The 26,033-nt window shown below is 35.8% G+C and overlaps 1 protein-coding gene across 1 annotated transcript in view; it reads right to left on the bottom strand.

The window, feature by feature from the left end:
• Positions 1-5,073: 5,073 nt before the first annotated feature.
• The window catches only part of DLGAP2 (DLG associated protein 2), a 259,975-nt gene continuing 239,015 nt past the window's right edge, over positions 5,074-26,033 (bottom strand). The window contains exons 9-11 of the mRNA XM_027840397.1: positions 14,812-14,903; positions 9,323-9,475; positions 5,074-5,292 (exon numbers count right to left, since the gene is read on the bottom strand). Of these exons, the coding sequence (XP_027696198.1) occupies positions 5,074-5,292; positions 9,323-9,475; positions 14,812-14,903 (464 nt within the window). The remainder of the gene's footprint in view (positions 5,293-9,322; positions 9,476-14,811; positions 14,904-26,033) is intronic.

Raw genomic sequence — 26,033 nt, forward strand, 5'->3', positions numbered from 1 at the left:
ATTTCTTAAACACCTGATGTGTTTAATTTGTTGTGAAAGACAGAAAGCAAAAGGATTTGATGGGGCAGATTAAGTTGTGAAATGAATACAATTTAGACATGTAGACAGAAATACCTTATATATATAGTATGTGCATATGTTAAAAAAAGACATCAACATTCAGATCAATGCAATGGTCAGTCTTGACCCTAGAAGAACAATAATGTAACAGATCTTAGAGTTAGAGCAGGAAGGGATCTTAGAGGCCATTGAGCCCAACCGTCTCATTTTACAGATGAGGAAACCGAGACCTAGGGAGGTTAAGTGACTTGCTTAGGATTACACAGCTGGAAAGTGTCTGAGGCAGGATTTGAACATGGTCTTCCAGACTCCAAGTCTACTATGCTACCTATGCTTCTTTCATATGATTCACTTTTTGGAAGTTTCATGGGGAGCCCAATGCAGGAACCTAGCTGCTGCATTCACTCTAGTATGAGATAATACCTATTGAGGAAGGTTAGTTTTAGTCCTTGCTCCTACTCTTTACTTTTTCCCAGCCCCAGGATTCCTGATGTGAGGTGAGGGAGGTGGTATTAACTATCATCATTGGGAAGGATGTTATGAATAGCTCCAGAAAATTAATATTCCTAAATTCTATTTTAGTCCTCATAAATGTATTCTTGTACTTATTTTCTGGGCTTGGCTGACCCCAGAAGATATCAGAATAAGTCGTGTGCTTAGTTCTACTGAAAAAATTATCCCAACCTTTGAGATGTTCCCACAAACTATGCATTCTTTCAAGGGCCTTCCAAAATATTTCAGAGCCTCATCTGGATTTATTAGAATCTCTATCAACAGGCACAGAATATTGGGCAAGACTCCCAGCCACTAGAGTTTGGTCAGAACTAAATGGATCTCATGAACGATGTAAGCCAACTGTTTGCCTTAGATCTGGTCAACATTATTTTTTCCGGTATATCCATCACGGGGATGCCTCATGAAAACAGAACAATACCAAAACTTAATGAGAATTGTAGAGGTGCCAAAATTCATAATTAATATAGGTTTCTCCCCTTGGAGGAATGATAGAAAAGGGGAAAAGTCAAGACAGTAAAATGGAGACATATATATATATGTATATATATATATATATATCAAAAGAAGGTGCTGAAAGTACATGTATCTGTGCACATAAAGTGAAACATATAGTCTTCTAATGATAAATTCTATCCACCCATTGAAACCAGTGGGTAGAATTTCATCTGTTTTTCAAGGCCAACACCAAAAGAAAAGATGTTAAGGTTAACAATAGACTATACTGATGTGTGTGTATTTTAAAAAACAAGTTACTTAAAATGTAATTTAAGCTAATTAAGCTTAAAATCTTCAATGGGTCTGAACTTGAAAACAATGACAAAATTTTAACTTTAAACTAAAGTGTTATATTTTCATATCAAATAGTATAATAGCCATATGTTTTATATACTGCCCAAGGTTCCTGGGAAATTTGTAGAGAAAAAAATATGATAACACTCTTAACTGATAATAATTGCATTTAATGGAATGGAGGATAGAGGAAAGAAATTCAAAGAAGAAATCATTGCATTGAAGACAGTCAATTTTAAAACAGCTACAAATTCTTTAAAAAAAATTCGGGGTTAAATGTCAAGTTTTTGATTCCTGTTTATTATTTTTGTATTGGTTGGTTTTTATAATTAACTAAGACCTTCTGCGTTGTTGAGATTTTATTTATAAAGTTTTACAGTAGATCAACTGGTTTGTTGTTTTTTAGCAATATGATTCCCAAAGTAATATTAGTTTTTCAGTGATCAATGATATCTTTATAATATATATATTCACATATATATGTATGTCTATATGGAGAGCATCAAATTCTCTTTCACTATCATGTTCATAGAACATTTTATACCATTAATTTCAACCACGCTTTAGACACTCAATTCCATGTATTATTATTTTTTTAAATTAAAAGTACGTTCTAACTGAGGTGGATTAAACTATGTGATGGATGTATTGTGGTGGTTGTGGTTATTATTTGCTAGAAGTGATTGAAATAAGTTGGCTTGATTGACTTATAACACAAGTATTATAAAGATTGCTTTATTTCTCTTTAATTGGTGAAACGGACAACACATAAATGAACATGGCTTCTTTTCTGCTTTTGTTGATAGAATATCACCTGTATGACAAATTGAGTATATTGCACTTGGATGTGGATCATGAACAGGTAAAATTTTATCATCTCACAGCAGGCATCTGCTTTCAAATAATCTTCTTTGGAACAGAGGTGGACTAAAGAGGGAATTATACATCTCCAAAGAGGCATAATTAACATATCAGTCAACAACATTGTAAAATTTAGCGGGGTTTTATTTGTTCATCCACAGGATGGTTTATCCATAAATATATATATATATAATCTATTTATATTATATACCATCTTTTTTTGGGGGGGAGGGGGAAGGTATGATAGAAATCAAAGAATGAAGACACTGAATACCAAAAAAGAATCCAAATTTGATGAATAACTTCATTCAAGTCAGGATTGTACTTTCTTCTGGGATCTAAATTTAATGGTTATGACCTAATCCTTATATTTTCCCTTTATATATTTTGTATGTGTTCAAGAAAATTAGGTAAAATATATCAGCTGCCAGTAGTTATACATAGATCTGTATGTGTGCGTGCAGGTCTGTTTTACTTTTCCCCTACCTAGGAAATACACTGGCTTTGCTTCTCTGTGGATTATTTCTAAATAGCAGCTCAACTTTAAATAATACCATTTTAAAAGACTAAAATGCCAATACTTGCAAATACATTTGTATTTAATATAGTACAATAAGTATAGGAAGCAGCATCAGTATTGTACACTACCCAGGATTCAGCTCTTTCTTTATGTAGAAAATGCTTTGAACACTCTGGGGATAGAATATTCATTTATAGAAGAATATGTAAGGGATTTTTTTTGCATTATTTTAAAGGATATACATTCGTCTTGGTTTTTGCTTCCAAATATTGTTTAAGGCTGTTTGGTAAAATATATACCAGGTATGAGGCTCAATTTACAGAGTTTTGGCCTTACAGGAAATCTTTAACTACTCAGCTTTATAAATTCAAACTTTGAAGCTAAACATGCTTTAATATCAACTGTGCTCCAAATGGACCTCATGCTAGGTGGAACATATTTGGAACAAAAAGAAAAAAAGCCCAAAAGAACAAAGGAAAACTTCATTGTTAACCAATGTCCAAATTTTTATAAGCTATGCAACCTTCTCTACTTAATGCTTGTAATAATGTGGCAGGCTGCAGAGTGAGCTGAGTACTTATTTAAAGTGCTAATCAAGGTGGAAAAAAAAAACCTCACAATAACAAAGTGCTAGAGTATAATTGAGAAGCTGTTCTGCGTATGGCTAAGTACATGGTTTTTATTAAAGCAGGTAAACAGAAAACATGGTAGTTCAAAATATCTTTTGTATGTTGCCACCCTGCTTTAACATGGAGTAGTCATCCAAAGTCAGAGGAAACTAGGATCTATTAGATCCACCTTATTGGGTCTTCCTTTGGAGAGGGTTTATGAATTAGGACATTCACTTTTCATTGGGAAGCTGGAATAAATACTCCTGTATTTCAACTTAATTCATGTGGAGATTGGGCTTCATTAGATATATTTTATTGGATCTTCCTTTGGAGAGAGAAGTCTATAAGTTAGAGTCCTCATTTCCAGTGGGAAGCTTGAATAAAGAATACTGTACCTAAACTTAATTCAGGATTGAAAGCTACTCGACTAAACTGTTTCCTGTTTTTGCTCATGTTAGTCAGTGTCATGAAAACATGCTAATGCTTCTTAAATTCCAGAGCTGGAAATCCCTTAATTCTTGAATCAATTTCTTTATGTCTTTATAAGCAAGGTACTTGCCTTAGCTGATACTGCATAGGAAAAAGAGTTCTGAAAAAAAAAATCAAATGTAAGCTACATTTCACCTTTACCATTTAAACTGAGATATACTTACCACTCACATTCAGACTTCTTAAACTGGTTACAACATCACAACTTGGCATTTTAAACAAGCAAACTTTTTTTTTTCAAGGATACCTTGGAAATTTAACTGATATAGCAGTTTGAGAATACGACCTATCACATATAGTATAATTGGTGAAATTAGAAGTAAAATATGAATGATAAAAACAAACCCATGAAAAGAACTGGAATGACAAGAACTATTTTCTAGGAATAAGTATAACTTTGCTCTTATACTTTGCTATGGAAGAGATGCTTTAAGGCTACCACTTTCTTTTCATCCTTTGTCAATCTTCTTGCATTAAAATTAAGCTTAGCTTTGGGAAAATGGTGATGTGGTTCCTGGAAAAAAAATCTTACCAGATATTTTTAATGGATTCAGAAGGGTAGGCTCCTGGGCTTTTGGAGAACTACCTGTCTACGTGCAGGGAGTAATGACTAGATAGATCCCTTTTCATTGCCAAAAACTTGACATGACGTGAAAGGCTTAATAATGTTTTCCCATAGTAACAGAGATGAAGAGAATGGCAGCGCACATGGGCAAATCATTTAGCTGGATACAAAGAAAAGAAAACTGAAGGTGAGAGACATGGGGTCTTTCTGTCATGCACTTGCCAATGTAGCACCTTCTACTTGGTTAGCTAATGCCTCTAGTGAATGGTGAGATGCACCCATTTTATAATTTGTTATTCTTATCCCTAATTGTCACACAATTTATAAAAATATAAATAACAAAAAAAGGTAAGCTGGGTTCCATCTCAAGAGGTGTTTCTTGTTGTCCTCTGAGAACATATTGGATAAGTCAGGTCTCACCAAGCCCTATCCATTGTAGCTGATTGTAAGTCAGACAATAAATACAAAAAGAAGTCATTCTTGCAATGAGCTCGGCAAACTTTGAAAAAATCAAAACATTCCACTGTGCTTATGGCACGAAGAACACAACAGCAAGGGCATATTCAGTGGAGAAAATGAGACAGAAATTACCAGGTTAAGTGACAAACTGTACAAGCTTTTTTTGTTTGTTTAAAAAAAGGAAATGTTGCAGCATTCTGTCTTTAAAGCCTGGTTTGGGCCTCAGGGATGTAGATCTCAATGCTGTCTGCTCGTTCAGTAGCCGAATTCTGCCTAAAGGAGGCTGCTCTCTTGGCGGCCATGAGCCGTCTTCTAGCTTCTTGGCGTTGTCTGTCAGGTAGGTCTAGAGACTTTTCTCTTGTGATAGGAAATTTCCCTTTTGGAGGCTTCTTTGGTACTGGAGGGGGAACCTTTCTTTCTTCCTAAAACATTGATTAAAAGATCAAAATTGAGTTAGTGAGCGGGAGAATGCCATATGCATGTTAACATTCAATTTTTTTCAAAGATCCATCTTGGAATCAGAGTTTTGCTAAGGTTTGTTACACAGAAAATTCCTTTCCAGCATATACTCTGGTGCTAATTTAAATATATATATATATATATATATATATATATATATATATATTAAATGAACAGAAATTATATTTTCTTTCTCCTCCTTGGGAAAAAATAATAAGAAAAACAAAACTCTTATAATAAATATACAGAATTAAGTAAAACAAATCCCCACATTGGCTAGGTTCAAAAAAATGTTTGTCACATTTTGTACCCCAAGTCCATAAACTTTATTTTAGGAAGTGAAGTTGACTATTTTTTTTTTAAAAGCAAGGAAACTCAACCAACCACAGGGGGATGGCTAGAGATCTGAGAAATGGGACCTGATATGTCCTAGGATCATAGGACTAAAATTTTATTGCTGGAGGGGTTTTTTCGAGCCATCAAGCCTTAGGGACAGAAGTAGGTTTTAAACTGCCTTGGTAGCTGCTTATACCACAAATTCACCTAAAGGTATCAAAATATTAGTAGCTATTAGTTTGGTATTATATTAATAGATACTATGATTTCAAAATTAATCTGATGTTAGATTGATATATACTATCATTTAGATTAATAGATACCATTAAACAATCAGTAAACATTTATTAAGTGCCTACTGTGTGTTGGACACTGTGCTAAGCACTGGGGATGTAAAAAAAGGCAAAAGACAGTCTCTGTCCTCCAGGAGCTTACATGCATCTGCCAGGGCAGGTTTAGGTCATTTCTACCCATGGATAGAATGGCCTCTAAGGTCCCTACAAGCTCTAAATCTATGCTGCAATGACCCAGGACAAACCAGGTCCAATGGTACCATTTCACTGGGTATCCCCCTGTAGTTTGCTGACCTGTCCCACTATAAAAAGTCTGATTCAGTCAGAAGTTCATCACCCCATGGCATCCTGGTAGATTTCATCAGATGCTGTAAGGGTCAGAAATTGTTAGGACATCTTTGCCATTTGCTCATGGTATTGACAGGAGGTTCAAACATAATAAGAAAGGCTATAGACTAGCATAATTTGCTTATAATATCTTCATCTTTTTGGATTTCTCAAGTTCAATTCCTGTATTAAACACAAAGTTATTTCTAAAATGTGGGTGATACTAACTTTTAAAGTAGACATTTCATTTAATTCAACAAATGTATTTTAAGTACCACTTATGTGTTAGGTACTAGCCCAAGCACTGGGCTAGGACACAAAGATAAAACAAACCAGTCTGTGCCCCCAGAGAGCTTACATTCTACAGGGGAATGAAGTAGGCCATTTTCAGGTAAAGTAGGGGTAGAGTCTGACCTATGGTTGCCTTCTACATTTATGGCAACTGCAGGCTTCAGATTTTAGTTCTGGGAAGTTACTCTTCAGAGCAAGGAACCTTCAAAATGTTCATCTCCCAGGATGTACAACTTGGTTTATCTGTTTTCATTTCAAGGGGAATCTTAACATGTATCATTAGGTAGAGGACTCTTAAAAACTTGGCTTTCATTATCCAGGAAAGGTGAAAATTAGAAACATTATTTTGACCAGTTTAACAGATTCTATATTTATTTTAAATGAGTTTTTCTTTTAATTGTTAATTGTCTTTATTGCCAGCTTCTCTTCAAATCCAAAGTGTTGATTAATGATTGTTGTTGAGTTATTTTAGTTGTGTCCAACTCTTAGTGACTCCATTTGGGATTTTCTCGGCAGAGATACTGGAGCGGTTTGCCATTTCCTTCTCCAGCTCATTTTACATCTGAGGAAACTGAGGCAAACTGGGTTGAGTGACTTGTTTAGGGTCACATAGCTAATATGTGTCAGAGGCCAGATTTGAATTCAGGAAAATGAGTCTTCCTGACTCCAGGCCCAACACTTTATACACTGTGCCACGTACCTGCCATTACAAAAAAAACATTTCTAAGCTAGCTATACAAACTATGTATTCCAGTGAACTTTAAGAAATGTACATATGCAGAGTGTCTCAAAAATCTTTATACAGGTTTAATGCCTTAAATACATTTTGCTATGGTTTTAATACCTTAGTTTCAATACCTTAAAATTTAACTAAGTCTTTTGGGATGCCCTGTATATACTCTTAGTACATTCATCTATTTTCCCCTAGACCTATGATTTCATTGGCTTGGAGAGCTCTCGTTATAGAAAACTCCTTCTCTTGATCTTTCATATAATAACATTGGGAATTCATTTATGACTTACAATTTTAGAGAATTGCTTGGGACACTGAAAAGTTAAGTGACTTTCCCAAAGTCATATAGCTAATATGTGTCAGAGGCAGAATTTGAAGCCAAGGCTATCCCTAACTCCAAGGCTATCCCTATATCCATGGTTATATACTGCCTCTATTCATCTCTGTCATATCTTAGATAGTAGACCTAGATATGTGAGGGGACACTAAAGCTAGTCCCCTCATTTTAAAATTGGGGAAGCTAAGCCCTAGGGAAGTTAAGTGAAGTTATATCACATAGGTTTTAAATGCCAAGATAAGAAATTTGAACTGGAAAGTTCAAAAGTCTAAAGCTAATGTTCTTTCCATTATATACACTGCCTTTGAGTAAAAACTAAAATCCTAAAGGATGAGTAATATGTTTATTAATTTGCTTTGTGTATCACCTAGCACATGACCACACTCACATATATAATGAATTATCTTAATGCTCATTATGATTATGATTTGTATCTGGGGGTCTTCATCTTAAGCATCTCAGTGGTACTTATTAATTTTTCAGCCATGTGTAAGTAATGAGAGCTAGCATTTATACAGAACTTTAAGGTTTGTATAGCATATATTCTTATTTGATCCTCACAACAAACCTGGAAGGTAAGTACAGGGGAGGAAACTGAGGCAAAGAGAAATTAAGTGATTTACACTTTTGCAAAGCTAGTGTCTGAGGCAGAATTCTAACTCAGAGGCAGGATTCAAAATTGTCTTGCTGGACACTATACTTCCCACCATATTTCTCTATATGACCATATTTCTTCTTGGTATTATAGTTATCATTCTCTACTAAATTAGTCTTCTAATGCCTTCTTGTGGCTAAGCCAGCAAAGTATGAGCTCTGCCAGTTGCACTAAGTACACTCCAAGTCTGTTCCTGAGAAAAGATGATCATCTGGGGACCAACCTAGCTAAATTTGGAAAGACTCATCACCAAAGTTGTCCAGTAAGTGTGTTGTTGTTGTTTTTTGGCACAGCAACTCATGACAATTACCTCTTCAGTTGTGGAAGGGTCACAAACTGTGTTGGTAGAGTGAATATCTCTTGAAGGAAGCATTGAAATATGTGAATCATCATCTACTGAAATTATGGCCTTCTGTTTCTCAATCATTTTATCTTAACATATAATGATTTCCTGGAAAAATCAATCTATAATTACACAGATCTTCTCAGAAATGTTTTAGAAAATTAGTAAAGTTATTGCTAATTTGGATCAAGATATTAACTCTACAGTAAATAATACCTTAAGGGAAGAAATTAAATCACATGTGTAAATTCTAATTGAATTCACTATTATAAAATGCAATAGAATACATGGTAAAATAGGCTGCATGTACATAAAGCAGACATGACCAAACTATATTGCCTTACCTTTTACCTCCATATCTACCCACCCCACTTTAGAATGAAGTAGAACGTTTGAGACAAAGAGCAGTGTCAATCTGAATTGGATGTGGATTTTCAACAACTAATTGGGTTTGATTGATTAGTTGTTGAAAATCCACATCCAGTAAATAAGAGATGACTTCAATTCCTACTTCTGTTTCCGTAACAAAAGAAAAGTTTGTGCTGGATTGCTAATCAAAGGCGGGAAACACTTCATAATTTGGAATTTGAAATGGATCATTTCTGCAATTGGATTAAACACTAGGGGGCTGTTGAACAAGGGTTTACATGGAAACCATACAGAGTTGGGGGTAATTACCTTTCTTTCAGGGGATTCTATTAGTTTCCATTCATTGAGCTTCAGCTGGTGGAGTTCATCAAACTTCATGCTGACATCTTCAATTGAGAGCTGCAATAAGTCCCAAAATCCTGCCAGGTCTTGGGAAGTAGGCCTTGGCATAGCACTAGGATCCTAACATGAAGAGAAGAGAAAACAACAAACTCAAACTGCAAAATTCTTCTTTGCTTGCTGGGTTAAGGATACGGGTGGGGGGGAAGTTTGCTTCTTTCCAAGGTATCTTTGTTAAGCCCAATTTTTCATGTTTTAAGCAAAAACTCCAATCTCTGGATGACTTAATTATCTATAGGGAATCCTTCTATAACTTGAACCCTGCTCTGGTTCTTCTTCATAACATCAGTGAACATGTTTGGTTAAGTATCTATATCTCCCTCTTATGCCTCATTGGATATTAATGATCAGAAGATTGAACAAAATTCTCTCATTTCTTGTAGCTTTTATCAAATCTTGAATAATTTTGATGTTTGTACAGTAGATGCTTTTTTGGAAGACATCCTTTAAGGAGACATTTTACTCTACCAAAGAATTAAAAAAAAAAGTCAACAAACCGTAAGGACAGCGGGATTTTATTCTCTATATTTTTTAGCCAATTGTCATAGCAACAATATATTCTACTATGGAATGTCAGAAAGCCTGCCCATTCCTATCATAACAGCTCATTTAGAATATATTTAGTGTATATGTAGATTATTATCATAAAAAGAAAACTTTGTATACATGGGAAAGTAGGTATATAGGTTGATTGTTGATGCCTTTTGTTTTTTTTTTTAAGAATGGGTATAAATGAGGCTGGAGATTCTTTTCAATATCTTTGGTATCTTGTCCTTCTGGAGATAATTTGTGAATTGAATCATCACAATTTTTTCACTTGCGTGATGTATCTCCTATACTTAATTGAATCCAACTATTTTTTTTTTGTTCTCTTTGGTGTCATGTCTACCTTTTCTATAAGCACTTCTAGGACTATGAGGTTGGAGTCCAAGTTCAGAGGTTTCTTGATGATGAAAACATTTTATTATAAAAGTATTTGATATTTTCTTATTGTTTTTTGTTGTCTGTCTTCTATTTTCATTCTTAAATGTTCTCAGGATGTCTTTACTTAGTTAAGATGCCTCAGCAAACTTTCTTGAATCTGAATTTACCATCCATTGCTTTTCACTATTTTATGAAGTAATCCTGTTCATAATATTCCATCATCTTCATAAATGTTTGCATTTAAGTTTATTATTTTAAATTGTTGATACCTTTGGCTGCCATATCTCCCTGCTTGGCAAGTAATTCAAATGTTTGCTTACTAAGACACTTTTTTGGCTCTGTCTCCTTGCTGTGGCAATCAATTAACATTTGTTAGACCTTAACGTGAAATTTTTGTAGTGTATATCTATATTCTATCTTCTGCCAATAACCCATTTTTCCATAATAAATAACTGGTTTAGATAGGTCTAGATGGAGTTGTTTTAGTTGTATACCGTAGCCTTCTCTCATTTTTATTCTTCTATCTTTGCACTAATTTTAACATTTGCTCAAATAGTTTAATGCCATGGATACCTGACTCCTACGTAAGTAACAAACCATTTCATGTCTGTTTATATAATAAATATAATTTTTTAAAATGTGATTTGGTGGCTTACTGTATCCAGTGCCTTTCATTCTTTTTAGAGGTATTTCTGATAAATAATTATGTAATTTACTGGTTAAGTCCTTGCCCTCTCTTATTCCTTATTCCTGATTTGTGTTTTCCTACAATTTTCTTGTTTCACTCCCTTATTTCAACCTTTGCAGTAATATCACCAAGTACCAAAGTATAGATTGAATTAATTTGAAGGGTCTTATAGACTTAGTTATAGAATTCCTTTACTTCTTTATATCAGTGCACAAACTGCAATAATGCCCATGGTGTTCTTTTTACAAATACATATCATGATTCATTTGGTTGCCTGAATTGTGCTGTTTTAACTAAAGTAAAATATGTGTTTGCTATTCATCTGAAATTTCTTAGTATGCACTATTCAGACCAATTCTGAACCATTTATTGAGGTTGTACTCAGCATTGCTAAGAAGAGGGGAAGAGGTTAAAGATTCTTCATGGAGTTTACAACATAATTGCATCATATACAGCTGAATTATAAATTCTGACAACTAAGAAGCTCATAGGATAAGACCTATTGCTATTTTTTTTTTGTGTGTGTGAGATTATAACTTCCTGGACAGATACTCTCATTTCTCATGTAAAATGAGTCTGAAAATAATAATTTTCCCGTACTTTCTAGCTTGTTCTGCTTACTTTGAGCCACTAGAGGGCAACCTTTTTCTACTAAATTCTGCTAAACAGGTCTGGCATTGTAGAGTGCTAGAAGGGTAATTCCAACTTGAACTCAACTGAGACATCTGAATTTTATAAACCTTACCAGAATTTGTTCTTAAGCTTTTTTCTTTTTTTGTATCTAGCTTGGAATCCGCCTCTGCTTATAAAGAACACAAAACAAAGGAAAACCAAACACAAAACTAAACTTCACACACTAGTAATTAGAACCATTCCTTATCCACTGAAACACCAAGAAACAAGACCTGTTTCAGCTATAATAATAGCTAACGTTTATATAATGCTAGAAGGCTTACAAAGCACACACTTTGTTTCTGTTTCTCTCTCTCTCTGTTTCTTTATATAGGTGAAATAGGTATTCTTATTATCCCCATTTTACGTATAAGAAAACTGAAGTTCATAGAGGTTAGTGTTAGGACTGATTTTGCTAGTCACTCATCTGGTAAGTGCCAGAGGCACCATTTGAACTTAGACTTTCCAGTCTCCAAGTCCAGTTACTCCATCCACAGAGTTGCTAGTCATAACACAAAGGGCTCAGAGTAACCATAAGGAAAAAAATGCCTGACACTTAGGAAACTGTGAAATTTGGGCATTGTGTTTCTAAGTCAGGATCTGGAATTCAGTTCAATTCAACAAACATTTATAAAGCATCTACTCTGAATACAGCACTGGTACTATGTTCTATTTACAACTAAGCTCAATTTTTTTCTTACTTGATTGATTTTGTATGATTTCAGCTAGAAAAATAGAGTAGATAAAAATCTCTTCTCTAGCCTTCAGGATTATTTTATTTATAGAACCTCAGAGACCTCATTTAGTTCAGTCTCTACTCGATTCAGGAATGCCTGAGAATAGCCTTAACAGGTTATCCTGTAACCTTTGCTGGAGCACTTCTAGTAATGGGGAAATTCTCTGTCTTTCATGGAAACAGATCTAGATCAGAAAGGAAACTTCTGTTGTTACTATTCAGTTGTGTCTGACTCTTCCTGACCCCGTGGATCACACTGTCTGTGAGGCTGGAGTGGTTTTCCATTTTCTTTTCCAGTGGATTAAGGCAAACAGAAGTGAAATAGGTCCAGGGTCACACAGCTGTTAATGTCTGAGGTTGGATTTGAACTCAGATCTTCTTGACTCCAGGCCCAGCACACTATCCACTAAATCACCTATCTGAAAAGGACCTTAGTCTAGTTCACTCCTCTTATTTTACAGGTAAGGAAATCGAAACCAAGATAGGTTAAATGACTTGTGTACAGTAATGTAGATTGTGAGTAGCCAAGCCAGGACTGGAACCCAAATCAAGGCAAATTCATTCCATTTTTGTCATATGGAACCAAAATATGTTTCCCTATGATTCCCACTGCTGTCTTAGTTCTACCCTCTAGGGCCACACAGAATAAATTTATTCCTTTTTCCAAGCCTAGACTTGGAATATGTAATTAAAACAGTTATTGTTTTTCAGTTGTGTCTGACTCTTTGTGACCCCATTTTTTTTTTTGGCAGAGATCCTAGAGTGGTTTGCCATTTCCTTTTCCAACTCATTTTACAGATGAGGAAATTGAGGCAAATTGGGTTGAGTGATTTGAACTCACCAAGATAAGTCTTCTTGACTCTAGACCTAGCACTCTATCCACTGTGCCACCTAGCTGCTCCAATTAAAATAGTACCTTAGTGGTAAATATGAAGTATATAAAAAGAGTATGGTCATATTTTTTCCTTCAAGAAATATTTGGTGATATAGTGACTCATTTTCTGAACAAGATGGTTTCAAAAGATTAATCATTTGGATTTGTATTAGAACTGAGACTTTGGCCTGTATAAGGATGGCATTCATGGTCTGACTTATTTTTTAAAATTTTATTTTAGTGTTCACGTGTCCTGTGTATCTGTGTCATCACTACCTGACTGAAGTTCCCACAAGACAGGGTCCTTTTTATATGGTGTATCATGCTAGCACTTTAAGAAATGCCTTTTTAAGTGGAAGAATATTTATCCCAAGTCATTTCCTTCTCTTATCACAAAGTACCAATATTATTATCCTGGCTAAACTGCATTCTTTCTAAAATTTTACATCTTGGCTTGCAAATTAGATATGGATATGTGTTATTGTGTTAAGTAAGTTGTTCATGGGTGTCAAAGGTGTATTAAGTTATCATCCTCTGGGGGCTTCTTTTCAGTATCAGATGTAATGACATTCAGCAAATCACTGTGGTTTGGTTCATAGCCTGTAGGGACAAATTTCTGTATGGTCACCTAAGAAGGATGTGGAATCCTTCCTCCTTCTTAAAGACCTAAGCTTAAGTACAATTGTCAGCAGTTATTGATGGAATTTTTTTCACCTCTGTCTACTCAACTTTTATATATATTAAGATATGTGTATTTTTAATTCCTTCCTTGGGCAGATATAGTATTTATGCCTACCTCTCCTAATCCCCCAGGAAAAAATAATGTTTCAGAAATTTCTGTGGTAAGCATGGAAAGAAGCTAGAAGTAGAATAAATAATCAAATATTTTAGAACTCTCAGTGGAAAAAAAATTAACACTAACAATGAAATGTAGTCTGACATTTGTAAAAGGCTTCAAAAGTGTTCTGATGCACAATTTCTGATTCAAATGCTTAGAGACTTGGCAATGGGGAACTGTAGTTTTAAAAGGTTCTATATTAAATATGTATCTATACTTCTAGGCTTTGATTTTGTGCTGGTAGAAGGGAGTGTCTTTTTTTTTCTTTACCATATTTTGTATAGATGAAAGGACAGTCTAATGTATGTAGAGACATAAAATCAAAGCTATAATAATTTAGACATAGCATGTAGGTAACTGTGAGGTATCATTAATAACAATATATATTTATAAGTAAATATATCAAGAAACAGAATTGAGAAAATACATTTATATAAAATTATACATTATTATGGAAACACCTTTCCATGTAATTATAAATACATTTATTGATAATATTGTGTTAAAATTTTGGATAGAAGAGAGGGATTATGGTATAATGGATATTGAAATGGCAATGGGGGAAAAGGTTCTAAAAGAATGACTAAAAAGTAAGAATGAAAATGAAGCATAAATGCCCAGCTTAAGCTTTCTGTGGCCAATTAAGGTTACCTAAATATTAACTTACCAAATTTTGCTGACAAAGCCAATAAAATTGCTGGAACTTCTGAGACATGAGAAGCTGAGCACTTCCAACTGCACTCCTGATTTTACCTAGAACTGAAGGAAGAGGCCATTATTTAACATGATTTTTAAAATGTTGCTGATCAAATAAAAAAAAAATAGAAGTACCCAAAGGGACCATGCCTTAAGACCCCTATAGATTTTCAGATTGTCAGAACTGGAAGGGGCCTCAAAGATACCTAAAGTAAAGAGATGAGCATGGCACAATGATAAACATCACTGGTCAGAGGACCAGGTTCCAATCTTGTTTTATGCTTATTATTTTGGGGAACTTGGACAAGTTAATTAATCTTTCTGGGCCTCAGTTGCCTTATCTGTAAACTAAGGGGGTTGGAATAGATGATTTCTAAGGTCCTTTTCACCTCTGGATACAATGAAACCCATTATAAAGATGAGGAAATTGAAGCTTATAAAGGTGAAGTGATTTGCTCAAGGTCACACAGCTAGTAAGAAACAGAGCCAGGATGCATAATATCACACTAATTCCTGATGGAATTTTTTTCTTTTTTATTCTTTAGGACTCCTTATAAAGTATAAAAAAATTATAAGAAAACTATTTTTAGAACTCTTAGCAAGGATTTAGTTTAGGAAAATAATAGGAACTTTACGAATTTTTCATTGCTCTTAGAAAGTAAAAGTTTTTAAGCTCTGGATTCAGATGGGACATAACATTACTCTAGGGAAAAGAAGAAAGTATAGGAAAGTACCTTAATAAAGAACTTAGTATTTCCTTCTTTCAGCTATTGTTACCCAATTCCATTAGAATACTACTACCTTATTTTTGTAAACTACTTTCAGGTTTTGATTTTTCTTTTTCTTTTTCTTTTGAAAGTATCTTCACAAAATGATCCTTGTTACAGTCTGGTAAGTTGTATAGAAGAGGTAGTATCATCCTGATTTTACACATAAAGAAACCAAGCCACATAGAAGTTATGTGACTTGCTCAGTGTAGTATAGTCAGTTAATTACAAAATGAGGAAAAAGGCTTGTCTCAACATTTCCAGCATGAAGCAGCGGATGGAATATTTGGCTTAGAGTCAGGAGGACTCTAAGAAGAACGTCTAGGTAGATGTTCATGTTCAAGTCCCTGTACCTCATTGAGTCTTGGGCAGGTAAGGTAGTGCACTGGGTAGAGCATTAGGTTTGGAGTCAGGAAGATCTGAGTTCAAATGTGGCCTCAGACACTTACTAGCTGTGTGACCTTGGGCAAGTCACTTAACTTCTTTTTGCCTCAGTTTCCTTAACTCTTAAATGGATAGCATGGCTAAAAATATAGCATCTACCTCCCTGGATTATTGGAATGCTCAAATGAGATAATATCTGTGAAAATGCTTAGCACAGGGTCTGGCATATCTAAGGTACTATGTAAACATTAATGATCATTGTTATCATTAATTTATAGATAGATTGTATCCTATATGAGTGGAGAGAGTTCTCAAACTGATGAAACCATGTTGTCTTGATATATTGACTCTTTCCACTGGACCACACATGACACCAACCTATATCTTTGAAATCCCCTCAATAATATCTCCAGCATCCCATTGCCACAAGAGGGTTACTGGACAATCTATGTGTTGTATTTACACATTATTTCTGTATTACATTTCCAGATTATGCTAAGGATGCCATTAGTTTAATGAAGAATGAAGATTTAGTTCAATGTCCAAACTGTTGTTATAGTATTGTTATAAGTATATATGTATTATATATGTATGCATATAGACACATAAATACTAACTAAAAGATATGTTTTAGCAATATTAGTATGAGAGATAAATCAAGGGTATAGACAGATGCCTGCAAGATAAATTAAAATTGGTTTTTCCCTTCTGGTTCCAGTGTGTCTGATGGTGTGGTCTCTAAGTACATGGAGGCTTAAAAAACTTTCCTTGAGAGAGCTTCTGAATTTTTTACTTAAACCATGCTTCTGGTCCTATAGAGGTTCCATTTTAGATAAGAAGCATTAGTCTGAAACTTTAGTGACTGTCAGAGCGTGCACTTTCAGATGCCATTAAGAAACCTTGGGAGTGGATGCTTCATCTCTGTGGTTGTGTCTGGGCAGAACATCTGGCTAGTTGTACAGCTGGTCTTGCTTCAACCTTGCCCCAAGGCTTGCAGTTCAATGGGGCTTTGCAGTCACCTTGGTGCTTTTGTAGCTTTGAGCATAAATGAGGAAAGAAGATATTCTCTTTTTTAAATTTGATCCTGGAGATAGTAGGGAGCCACTGAAGTGTACTGAGTAGGGAACACCATGGTCAGACCTGTGCTTGAGGAAGGTCTCTTTGGTAACTAGTAGAGGATGGATTGGAGTGAGGAGAGACTTGAGGTTGGAAAACTAATTACCAGTACCAGTGGGTACTGGGTTGTTTCTCCCTATGTGCTGCCCTTTAATTCTAATTATGCTTCTGCTATTTGCCACATATGTAACCTTGGGTAAATCATTAAATTTCTCAGTACCTCAGTTTCCTCACCTGCAAAGTGAAAGCGCTAGACTATACAACTTCTAATGTTCTTTCCAGTTCTTCCAGACTTATCCCTCCCTTTTGGGACTGAATGGATGCTAGGAAGAGATATTCCCTCAACCTTTGAGCATGGAGTACAGTGAGGTTAGCATTACTTCCAGGTCTGGTGGGATTCCCAGCTTCTGCTAAAACTATAGTGATTTCCTGGGTATGGCCTCTCAGATCACCTCCTCTGGCTCTGGGACAGATTGCACTCCATGCAGCTACCCTGACCTTTTCTACTGCACTGGGTTCTAGAACCCCAGGTCAAGAAAGTGATTACCTAGATGACCCCCAAGATTCCTTCCCTGGTCTATTGGCTACCTTGCACTGATTTTGCAGGCATCTCCTTCACCTTTTTCCTAGTGATCTCTATAGCACCAGATCCTTGGTCTACCCTCATCTTTGAAATATTTCTTTTCTGGTCCATTTGCCTAAAGCAGATGTATTAACTGGTTGTTAAGAATAATTCTGTTCTTCAATGTAATTCACCTTTGAACTTAGTGTCCTATTCTAGGATCTCATCCTGGTCTATTGAGTAGCCATGTGACCTCAGTGGCAAATACCATTGTTCTCAAGATCCTACAAACATGGTATTTACTCCTTGTCTTTTCCGTTTTCAAATACCTCTGCCCTCTTTCAGGCTACCCATTAAGTTCTTGTACCTTGTCTGAGGGATGATTTTAGCTTTCATCTCATTTGTAGAGCAAGGATGACATGCATCCTAAGGCCAATGAATGGTCAAACCCCTGGTAATCAGCTTTGCCCCCTTCCCCGGGTTTTCAGACTCTTAATGCTGGAATCACATAATAATATACCCTTAAGACTTGAAGGGATCTTAGCAGTCACCAGTCCAAAGCCTTAATTTTACTGAAGAGAAAACTGAGACTCTGAGAAGGGAAGTAACTTGTGTAAGGTCACAAAGAAAGTCAGTGGCAGAAATGGCACTAGACCCTATGTTTCCTAACTTCTCTCCTGTACCTTTTTCTACTCTAACATGATGTTGCTGTGATATGTGAGACTAGGAAGGGAGACATACCCAGAGCATGTATGGGTAGGAAGGGTTGTCATCCAATTCTGCTGTCTGTTCATTTTTGCCCTCCTCTTCTCATTCATTAATCGCATTGATTTGTAATAATTGCAATTAATTGCATTGATATTGCAAAAATTTTCAAAAATTTGCAATAATTGCATTGATTTGCAATAATTGCAAAATTAATTTCAGCAAATACACAGTCAAATTCTGCCTCACTTCTTCTGACCCTCCAACCCCATCAATCATTTTCTCTTTGTTTCTGTGTGACAACTTTACTCAGGTCAGATACCTGCCAAGGATGCATGTCATCCTTGCTGTACAAATAAGATAAAAACTGGAATCATCCCTCAGACAAGTCTTCCAAAATACTACCATCATACATTCATAAGACCAACATACCTTACTTGTGTAATTTAATAAGACAAAAAACGCTTAGATGATTTCCTCCAAGGAAAAAGAAGAAGCATATCCCTCTTAACTTTCAAATTTAAGTCTAGTGTAGGGCTTATCCAAGATAGCCTATGGTTTCCAATATGAACTTTGTGATAGCTGAATCCACATTAATGCTGTTTTGTTTTATTTTCTCTCTTCCTTTGTGCTAAAAGAGTCCAGCACCCTGTTTTAAAAGTGAACTAAAAGAGTCCAGTACTCTGTATTAAAAGACCTTGTCTTGCCCAAGGTCACATAGTAACCTAACCAGGATTAGAACCCAGGTCCTGTGACTCCAAATCTAGTGCCCTTTCATCTATACCATGCTGTTTTCCAAGTTCTTATTAAATGTTCTAATTTCAATATGACTTTATATGCATCAAGCTTTTGTTTGCACTAAGCACACAGAAAGGTTGGAAATGTTCATCTAAATGTATGGGAAGGATTATCTCTGTGCACATGATGAGAAATGATTGAAGTATATAGAGATGTTTAGCCTGAAGGAGGGAGAATCAGGAGGCACCTAAGAGCCAAGGGCTCAGAAGGGCTATTCTGTGAGAGAAATATTAGATTTATTTAGTGCAGTTCCAAAGAGCAAAACTAGGGCAAAGGAGGAAGTTACTAGGAGAAAATATTTGTTTTGATATAAGAGTTTTCTAGCATTTTGAGCTGCTCATAAGTCTGGAAGAACTGGAAAGAACATTAGAAGTTGTATAGTCTAGCACTTTCACTTTGCAGGTGAGGAAACTGAGGTACTGAGAAATTTAATGATTTACCCAAGGTTACATATGTGGCAAATAGCAGAAGGATAATTAGAACTAAAGGCCACTCTGATTCTAAACACTTCAGGTCTTTCCAATGTACCAGGACTTCGAGCAAAATTATAAGATCCTTCTACCACAGGAAGAATTTATGTAGAGGTGTGATGATCATTTTGTAGTGATTTTGTAGAAAGGGTTTTTTTCCTGGGGTGATGGGATGACTAAAATGACCACTAGGCCTTCCTTAAACTCCTAGAGTCTATGATTTATACTTATAAATGGAAAACTGGGCTCATACTTGCTTTTTTTTTGTGAGGCAATTGGGGTCAAGTGACTTGCCCAGGGTCACATAGCTAGTGAGTATCATGTGTCTGGGACTGGATTTGAACTCAGGTCCTCCTGACTCCAAGGCCGGTGCTGTATCCGTGGTGTCACCTAGCTGCCCCAATAATCTAGAATTCTTGACAGAATCACAGCAGACCATACAGATTATATGCTTATATTTATGTAGAACTATATTCCAGTAATCTAAGGAAGACAGCAGTTGGTTCCTTTCTTAGGTACAGTGACAGAAGGAAATGATACTACATCTCTGAGTAGTATCAGATTCAGGTTTCTCATATTTAACCAAAAGCTGTCACATGGTATTTGACACCCCACCCCCATTTCCTTTATTTTCCTATGTGGAGATGGAAAAAACTTACCTTTATTCATATAAGATTAGGATGGAATAGAATTAAGTTAACTCTTTTTAGTGTTCTAATTTCTAAATTAAAGAACTCAATTCCTTTAGCATTTATCAATAAAGGTATTTGCTAAATTTTTAAAAATTCTCGTGGTGTCTATGAGTTATACATAATATGTAAGTCAGAAGATGGCACAATACAGCTTTTTACTATAAATCAGAATCTATGTATGATTTTGTTTCTACTTCCTTTGCCTTTATTCAGGAGTAGCTGCTTTTTATCTCCTAGTGTCGTCAATGATTAAATTAACAAGCATTTGTTGAAAGCCTGTGTGCTGGGCCTATGCTAGGCACTGAGGATATGAAGACAAACATTCAACAGCCCCTGATCTAAAGAAACTTATTTTGTCAGAGGAAACATTTAAATAGAAAGTTATATGTCAAATAAGCATAAAGTAATTTTTTTTTGTTTTTGTTTTTGTTTTTTTGGCAGGGGAGGGAAGGGAAAGTGCTAGGAAGAGGTAGGAGGAGAACTTGCTTCAGATAAAATAATAGTAACTATAAAATTCCAATAAAATAATTCCAGTAAAATATTCCAGTAAAATAATAGATAGCTAACATTTATATAGTACCTTTTATCTTTCTGACATTATACTAAGCACTTACGAATGTTATCTCATTTGATCCTCACAACAACCCTGTGTAGTGTTATTATTACCCTCATTTTACCAATGAGGAAACTGAGGCAAACAAAGAGAATATCTTTCCTAGGGTCAGATGGCTAGTGAGTGTCTGAGGCAAGATTTGAATGCAAGTCTTCCTGACTATGCCATCTTTTATCAGTCATAGTTCTATACTTTCAGTTAATTATCACTGTTCATTCCCACCTCCATTAACATGCTTATAACATGCTGGGGGTAGTATGTGGAGATGTACTAAAAATTCAGGCAAGTTCAGTACTCCCACCAAAATGTTATATTAGCTCCTTTCACTTTATTCAACAATAATAGGAAATCACTGTTGGTTTCTGCTCTAGACTTTCACCAAGGACTCAGATAAATAATTCCCAAATATCTATTTAGCTTCTGACTTGTGTTACTCAGATGTCACATGTAAAAGAGCAACAGCCTCCATTCTCAAGAAACTTACATTCTTCTGGGGTAGGGGGAAACAAATATGCTCATTTATAGGTATATGCACAGTACATATGAGGCATTTTTTTTCCCAGTAGGGAAGGAACTAGAGCTGGAAGAAAGGGAGGAGGTTAGGAAAGTTCTTATATATAAGGTGACGCTTATGCTCAGACCTGAAAGAAATTAGAGATTGTAAGAGGGGAAGGTGAGGAGTGAATATACTCCTGACATGAAGGACAGCCAATGCAAAAGTTTAGTGATGGCAGATAGATGTTGTGAATGAATGACAGTAAGAAGGTTAGTATGGCTAGATCACAGAAAGCATAAAAATGTGCAAACCAAGCTATGTACAGGATAAACAGCAAATAATTAACAGAGGGAAGGCGCTGGAATTAAGAAGGGATGGGGAAGGCTTCCAGTAAAAGATGTGATTTTAGATGGGACTTAAAAGAAACCAGAAAAGTCAGTAGTCAGAATAGAAGAGGGAGAGAGTTCCAGGCACGGGGAATAGTCAGAGAAAATCCTGGAGCCAGGAGATGGAGTGTGTTGTTCATGGAACAGCCTTGGAGACCATTGACACTGGACTGAAGAGTAGGAAGGGGCTAGTATATGAAAGACTTTGAATGCCAAACAACATTTTGTATTTGATTTGGGAGGCAATAGGGACCTATTGTATGACATGGTTGGACCTGTGCTTTAGGAAAATCACTTTCATGGCTAAATGGAGGATGGATTAGAATGGGGAGAGACTTGAGGCAGGCAGACCTACCAGCAGGCTATTGCAACAGTCCAGGAATGAAGTGATAAGAGCTTGAACCAGGGAGGTGACAGTGTCAGAGGAGGAAAGGGGGCATATTTGAGAGATGTTATAAAGGTGAAATTGGCAGGTTTTGGTAACAGCTTGGCTATGGAGGGTGAGAGAGTGAAGAGTCCAGGATGACTTCTAAGTTGTGAATTTGGGGGACCAGGAGAATAGCATTGCCCTCTACAGTAATAGGGAAGGTAGGAGGTAGGGGGAGGGCTTAGGAGGAAAGATAATGAGTTCAGTTTTGGACATAGTGAGTTTAGGATGTCTATTGGACATCCAGTTTGAGATGTATGAAAGACAGTTGGAAATGTGAAATTGAAAGTCAGAGAGATTGGGGCAGGATAGGTAGATCTGAGAATCATCATCAAAGAAATGGTAATTAGATCCATGGGAGCTGATGAAATTACCAAGTGAAGTAGTATAGAAGAAGAAGATAAGAGGGCCCAGGACCAGACCTTTAGTTTGGCTAGAGGGAGTGATCTGGAAGAATATCCAGCAAAGGAAACAGAGAAGGAGCAGTCAGATAAGTAAGAGGAGAAAGTAGTGTCCTGAAAACCTAGAGAGGAGAATATCTAGGAAGAGACAGTGATTAATAGTGTCAAAGGCTACAGAGAAGTCAAGTAGAATGAGGGTAGAGAAAAGACCATTGGATTTGGCAACTAAGAGATCATTAATAACTGGAGAGAGCAGTTTTAGTGGAATGATAAGGTTGGAAGCCAGATTGTAAAGGATTAGAAAGAGGGTGGGAAGAGAAAAACTGGGAGGCACCTATTGGAGATGGTCTTTTGATTTAGTTAAAAAGAGAAGAAAGGCTATAGGATGATAGTTAGCAGGGATCAAGTGAGGGTTTATTTTTCAGAATGGAAGAGATATGGGCATATTTATAGGTAATAGACAGTAAGAGATTGAAAATAAGTGAAAGAGTGGAAATGAGAGAGGGGACAATCTGTTGGAAGAGATGGGATGGAATGGGATCACTTGAACAAGTAGAGGATTTAGCCTTGGTAAGGAGTAAGGCCACTTCACAGTGTGAAATAGGGGTGAAGAAGGAGGTGATGGAAGAAGGCATCTTAATCATTAGAGAAAAATAAAAGGAAAGAAGAGGGAGCTCACAGCAATAGTCTCATTTTTTCCCCCTATAAAATATTAGGCAAGGTAAGAGGGTAGGGTTAGGGGAAACTATGGAAAGTTTGGGGAGAGATGAAAAGGTTTGGAAGAGATACTGTGGAAAGTGGGTTTGTGAGGTGATAAAAAGAGGTATAGTAGGATCGCCTAGCAGCAATTAAGGCCCAGTTGAAGTTGTGTAACGTAAATTTGTAGTGGACTCAGTCAGCATGGTTGCATGATTTTTTTCTATCTTCGTTCAGCAGCATCTGTGCAGGAGTGAAGTTGGCAAATGGTGGGAGTGATCCAAGGCTTGGACTAACCTTTGAGATCCCTTCCAGGTCTAGATCTGTGATCCAGTGATCTTATAATGGAAGTGAGAGCTTTAATGATGTTGATGGCTGTGTGGGTAGAGAGAAAGGGACATAGATAAGAGATGAGATGGAGGTGGAAATACCAAATCTGGCAACTAATTGGATATATGAAATGAGAATGAGGAGTTGAGGATAATATCAAAGTTGTGAACCTGAGTGACTAGAAGGATAGTAATAATAGTTCAGAACAGGGGTGGGTTTGGTAGGAATATAATGATTTCTATTTTGGTCATGTTGCATTTGAGATGCTTTCAGAATATCCTGTTCAAAATGAGTAATAGTCAGTTGTTGGTGTGGAAGTGGAATTGATAATTGAATCCATGTGAACTGATGAAATTTATAACTGAGAGAGCATACTGAGAGAAGAAATGGTCCAGGACAAAGCCTTGAGGTACACTCACAGCTTTTTTGGGGGGGCGGTGTTATATGGCTGATGACTCAGCAAAAGACACTGAAAAGGTATGATCAGATGGATAAGAGGAGTACCAATAGAAAGTAGTACTGAGAAAATCCAGAGTGGAGAGAGTCACTCCATATTAGTTAGCATGAAGCCTTATTCTATCAGATAATTGAGATATTCATGTCTATAAATAGTACTATAAGATGTCTGAGGGCCTATGAAGACAATACTTTATAATCACTTGTTGCCCATGTAGGAATTAGTTGGATTACCAATTGAATAGGAAGTTAACAACAATAATGACATATATTTAGATATTGGGTTTACTAAATAGTCTCTGGGATCACTTCCAGGTAAAAAATTCTATGATAAACTTATTCTAAATATCCAAGCTAAGATCCAGGTTATCTCACTCCAAATCCAGGGCTCTATTTTTTACTCTACCATGTTGTCTCAAATTTTGCTACCTAAAATATAGTACTATGATGATCATCTCACCAGAGTAAAGATTACCTTTTGTTTCCTTCATACAGCATGCTGATTTATAAATCCCAAATAACATGTATGATTTATGAACAAATTTAAGGAGAGGCTTGTTCTAATCAACTTATCAGGAAAGAAATATACTGTTGTAATTAATGAATACATTTCCCTTTTCTAGAATGCATACTGTCTTAAATTATAATTAAAGAAGTCAGTCAGCTTCATAGAATTGAAAGTTTTAATCCCCACTATTCATATTCCTCTTAAATGGAATTCAACTAAAGTATTAATATAAAGTACTTTCAATTTATAATCTTTAGCACTGCATTAATAGATGGGAAATATCTTGATATCATTTTAGTAGACTAGAGAGTAATTATGAATAGTATAGATTGGATATTGCTTTGAAGATGATAAATGTTAAAGAGTATCTCTACTGATGTGGTTGTTAATAGCAAAAGGCTTTTGCTATTCCTTGAATGATAATGACCTCGACTGATACCTGCAGTGTAAATGGTTTCCTATAATTGCAAGTAATTTGAAGCAAAAATTCAATTTATTCCTTTCTACTGTGCAGCCCTAATTTTGCTTTATTTTAGACAACTATCCTTTCAAGAAGTAAAGACAAGGACTGATGCTAATCAGAATATAAAATTTAAAGAACAAATTTAACTCCTACTGTTAATCTACAAAGCTACCTGATTAACCTATCCAACTACTACAACTTCTCCACCTTTTCAGCAAGTTTAATTTGACCTGGATTTGCTTTGAAATTTCACAGAAACATCTGTATTCTTCTCAAAATTTCTAAGCGAATTATATGGAATATACTGTTTGAATTGCCCTTTGAATAACTATCTCTTTTTCAGGGAAGGAATTCTTTGGGATTGATCTCTTATTATGGATTTTTTCACCTTTGCTGTATTATGCTAAACTTTCTTCAGTATCATTTGGTGGCCTGAGTGAACATAATCCTTTAAGCTCCTATCTTACTACTAGGAAAGAGTCTGGTCAATTAGCGAGTTTTTGCTCAGTTTCCTGAGGAATATTTTAACTTTCCTTTCTTTCTTTCTTTCCTTCTTTCTTTCTTTCTTTCTTTCTTTCTTTCTTTCTTTCTTTCTTTCTTTCTTTCTTTCTTTCTTTCTTTCTTTCTTTCTTTCTTTCTTTCTTTCTTTCTTTCTCTCTCTCTGTTTCTTTCTTTCTCTCTTTCTTTCTCTCTCTCTTTCTCTCTCTCTTTCTCTCTCTTTCTCTCTCTTTCTCTCTCTCTCTTTCTTTCTTTCTTTCTTTCTCTTTCTTTCTTTCTTTCTTTCTTTCTTTCTTTCTTTCTTTCTTCCTTTCTTTCTTTCTTTCTTTCTTTCTTTCTTTCTTTCTTTCTTTCTTTCTTTCTTTCTTCCTTTCTTCCTTCTTCCTTCCTTCCTTCCTTCCTTCCTTCCTTCCTTCCTTCCTTCC

Source organism: Vombatus ursinus, unplaced genomic scaffold, assembly GCF_900497805.2.
Source record: "Vombatus ursinus unplaced genomic scaffold, bare-nosed wombat genome assembly UNPS02014841.1, whole genome shotgun sequence".
NCBI classification, from domain to species: domain Eukaryota; kingdom Metazoa; phylum Chordata; class Mammalia; order Diprotodontia; family Vombatidae; genus Vombatus; species Vombatus ursinus.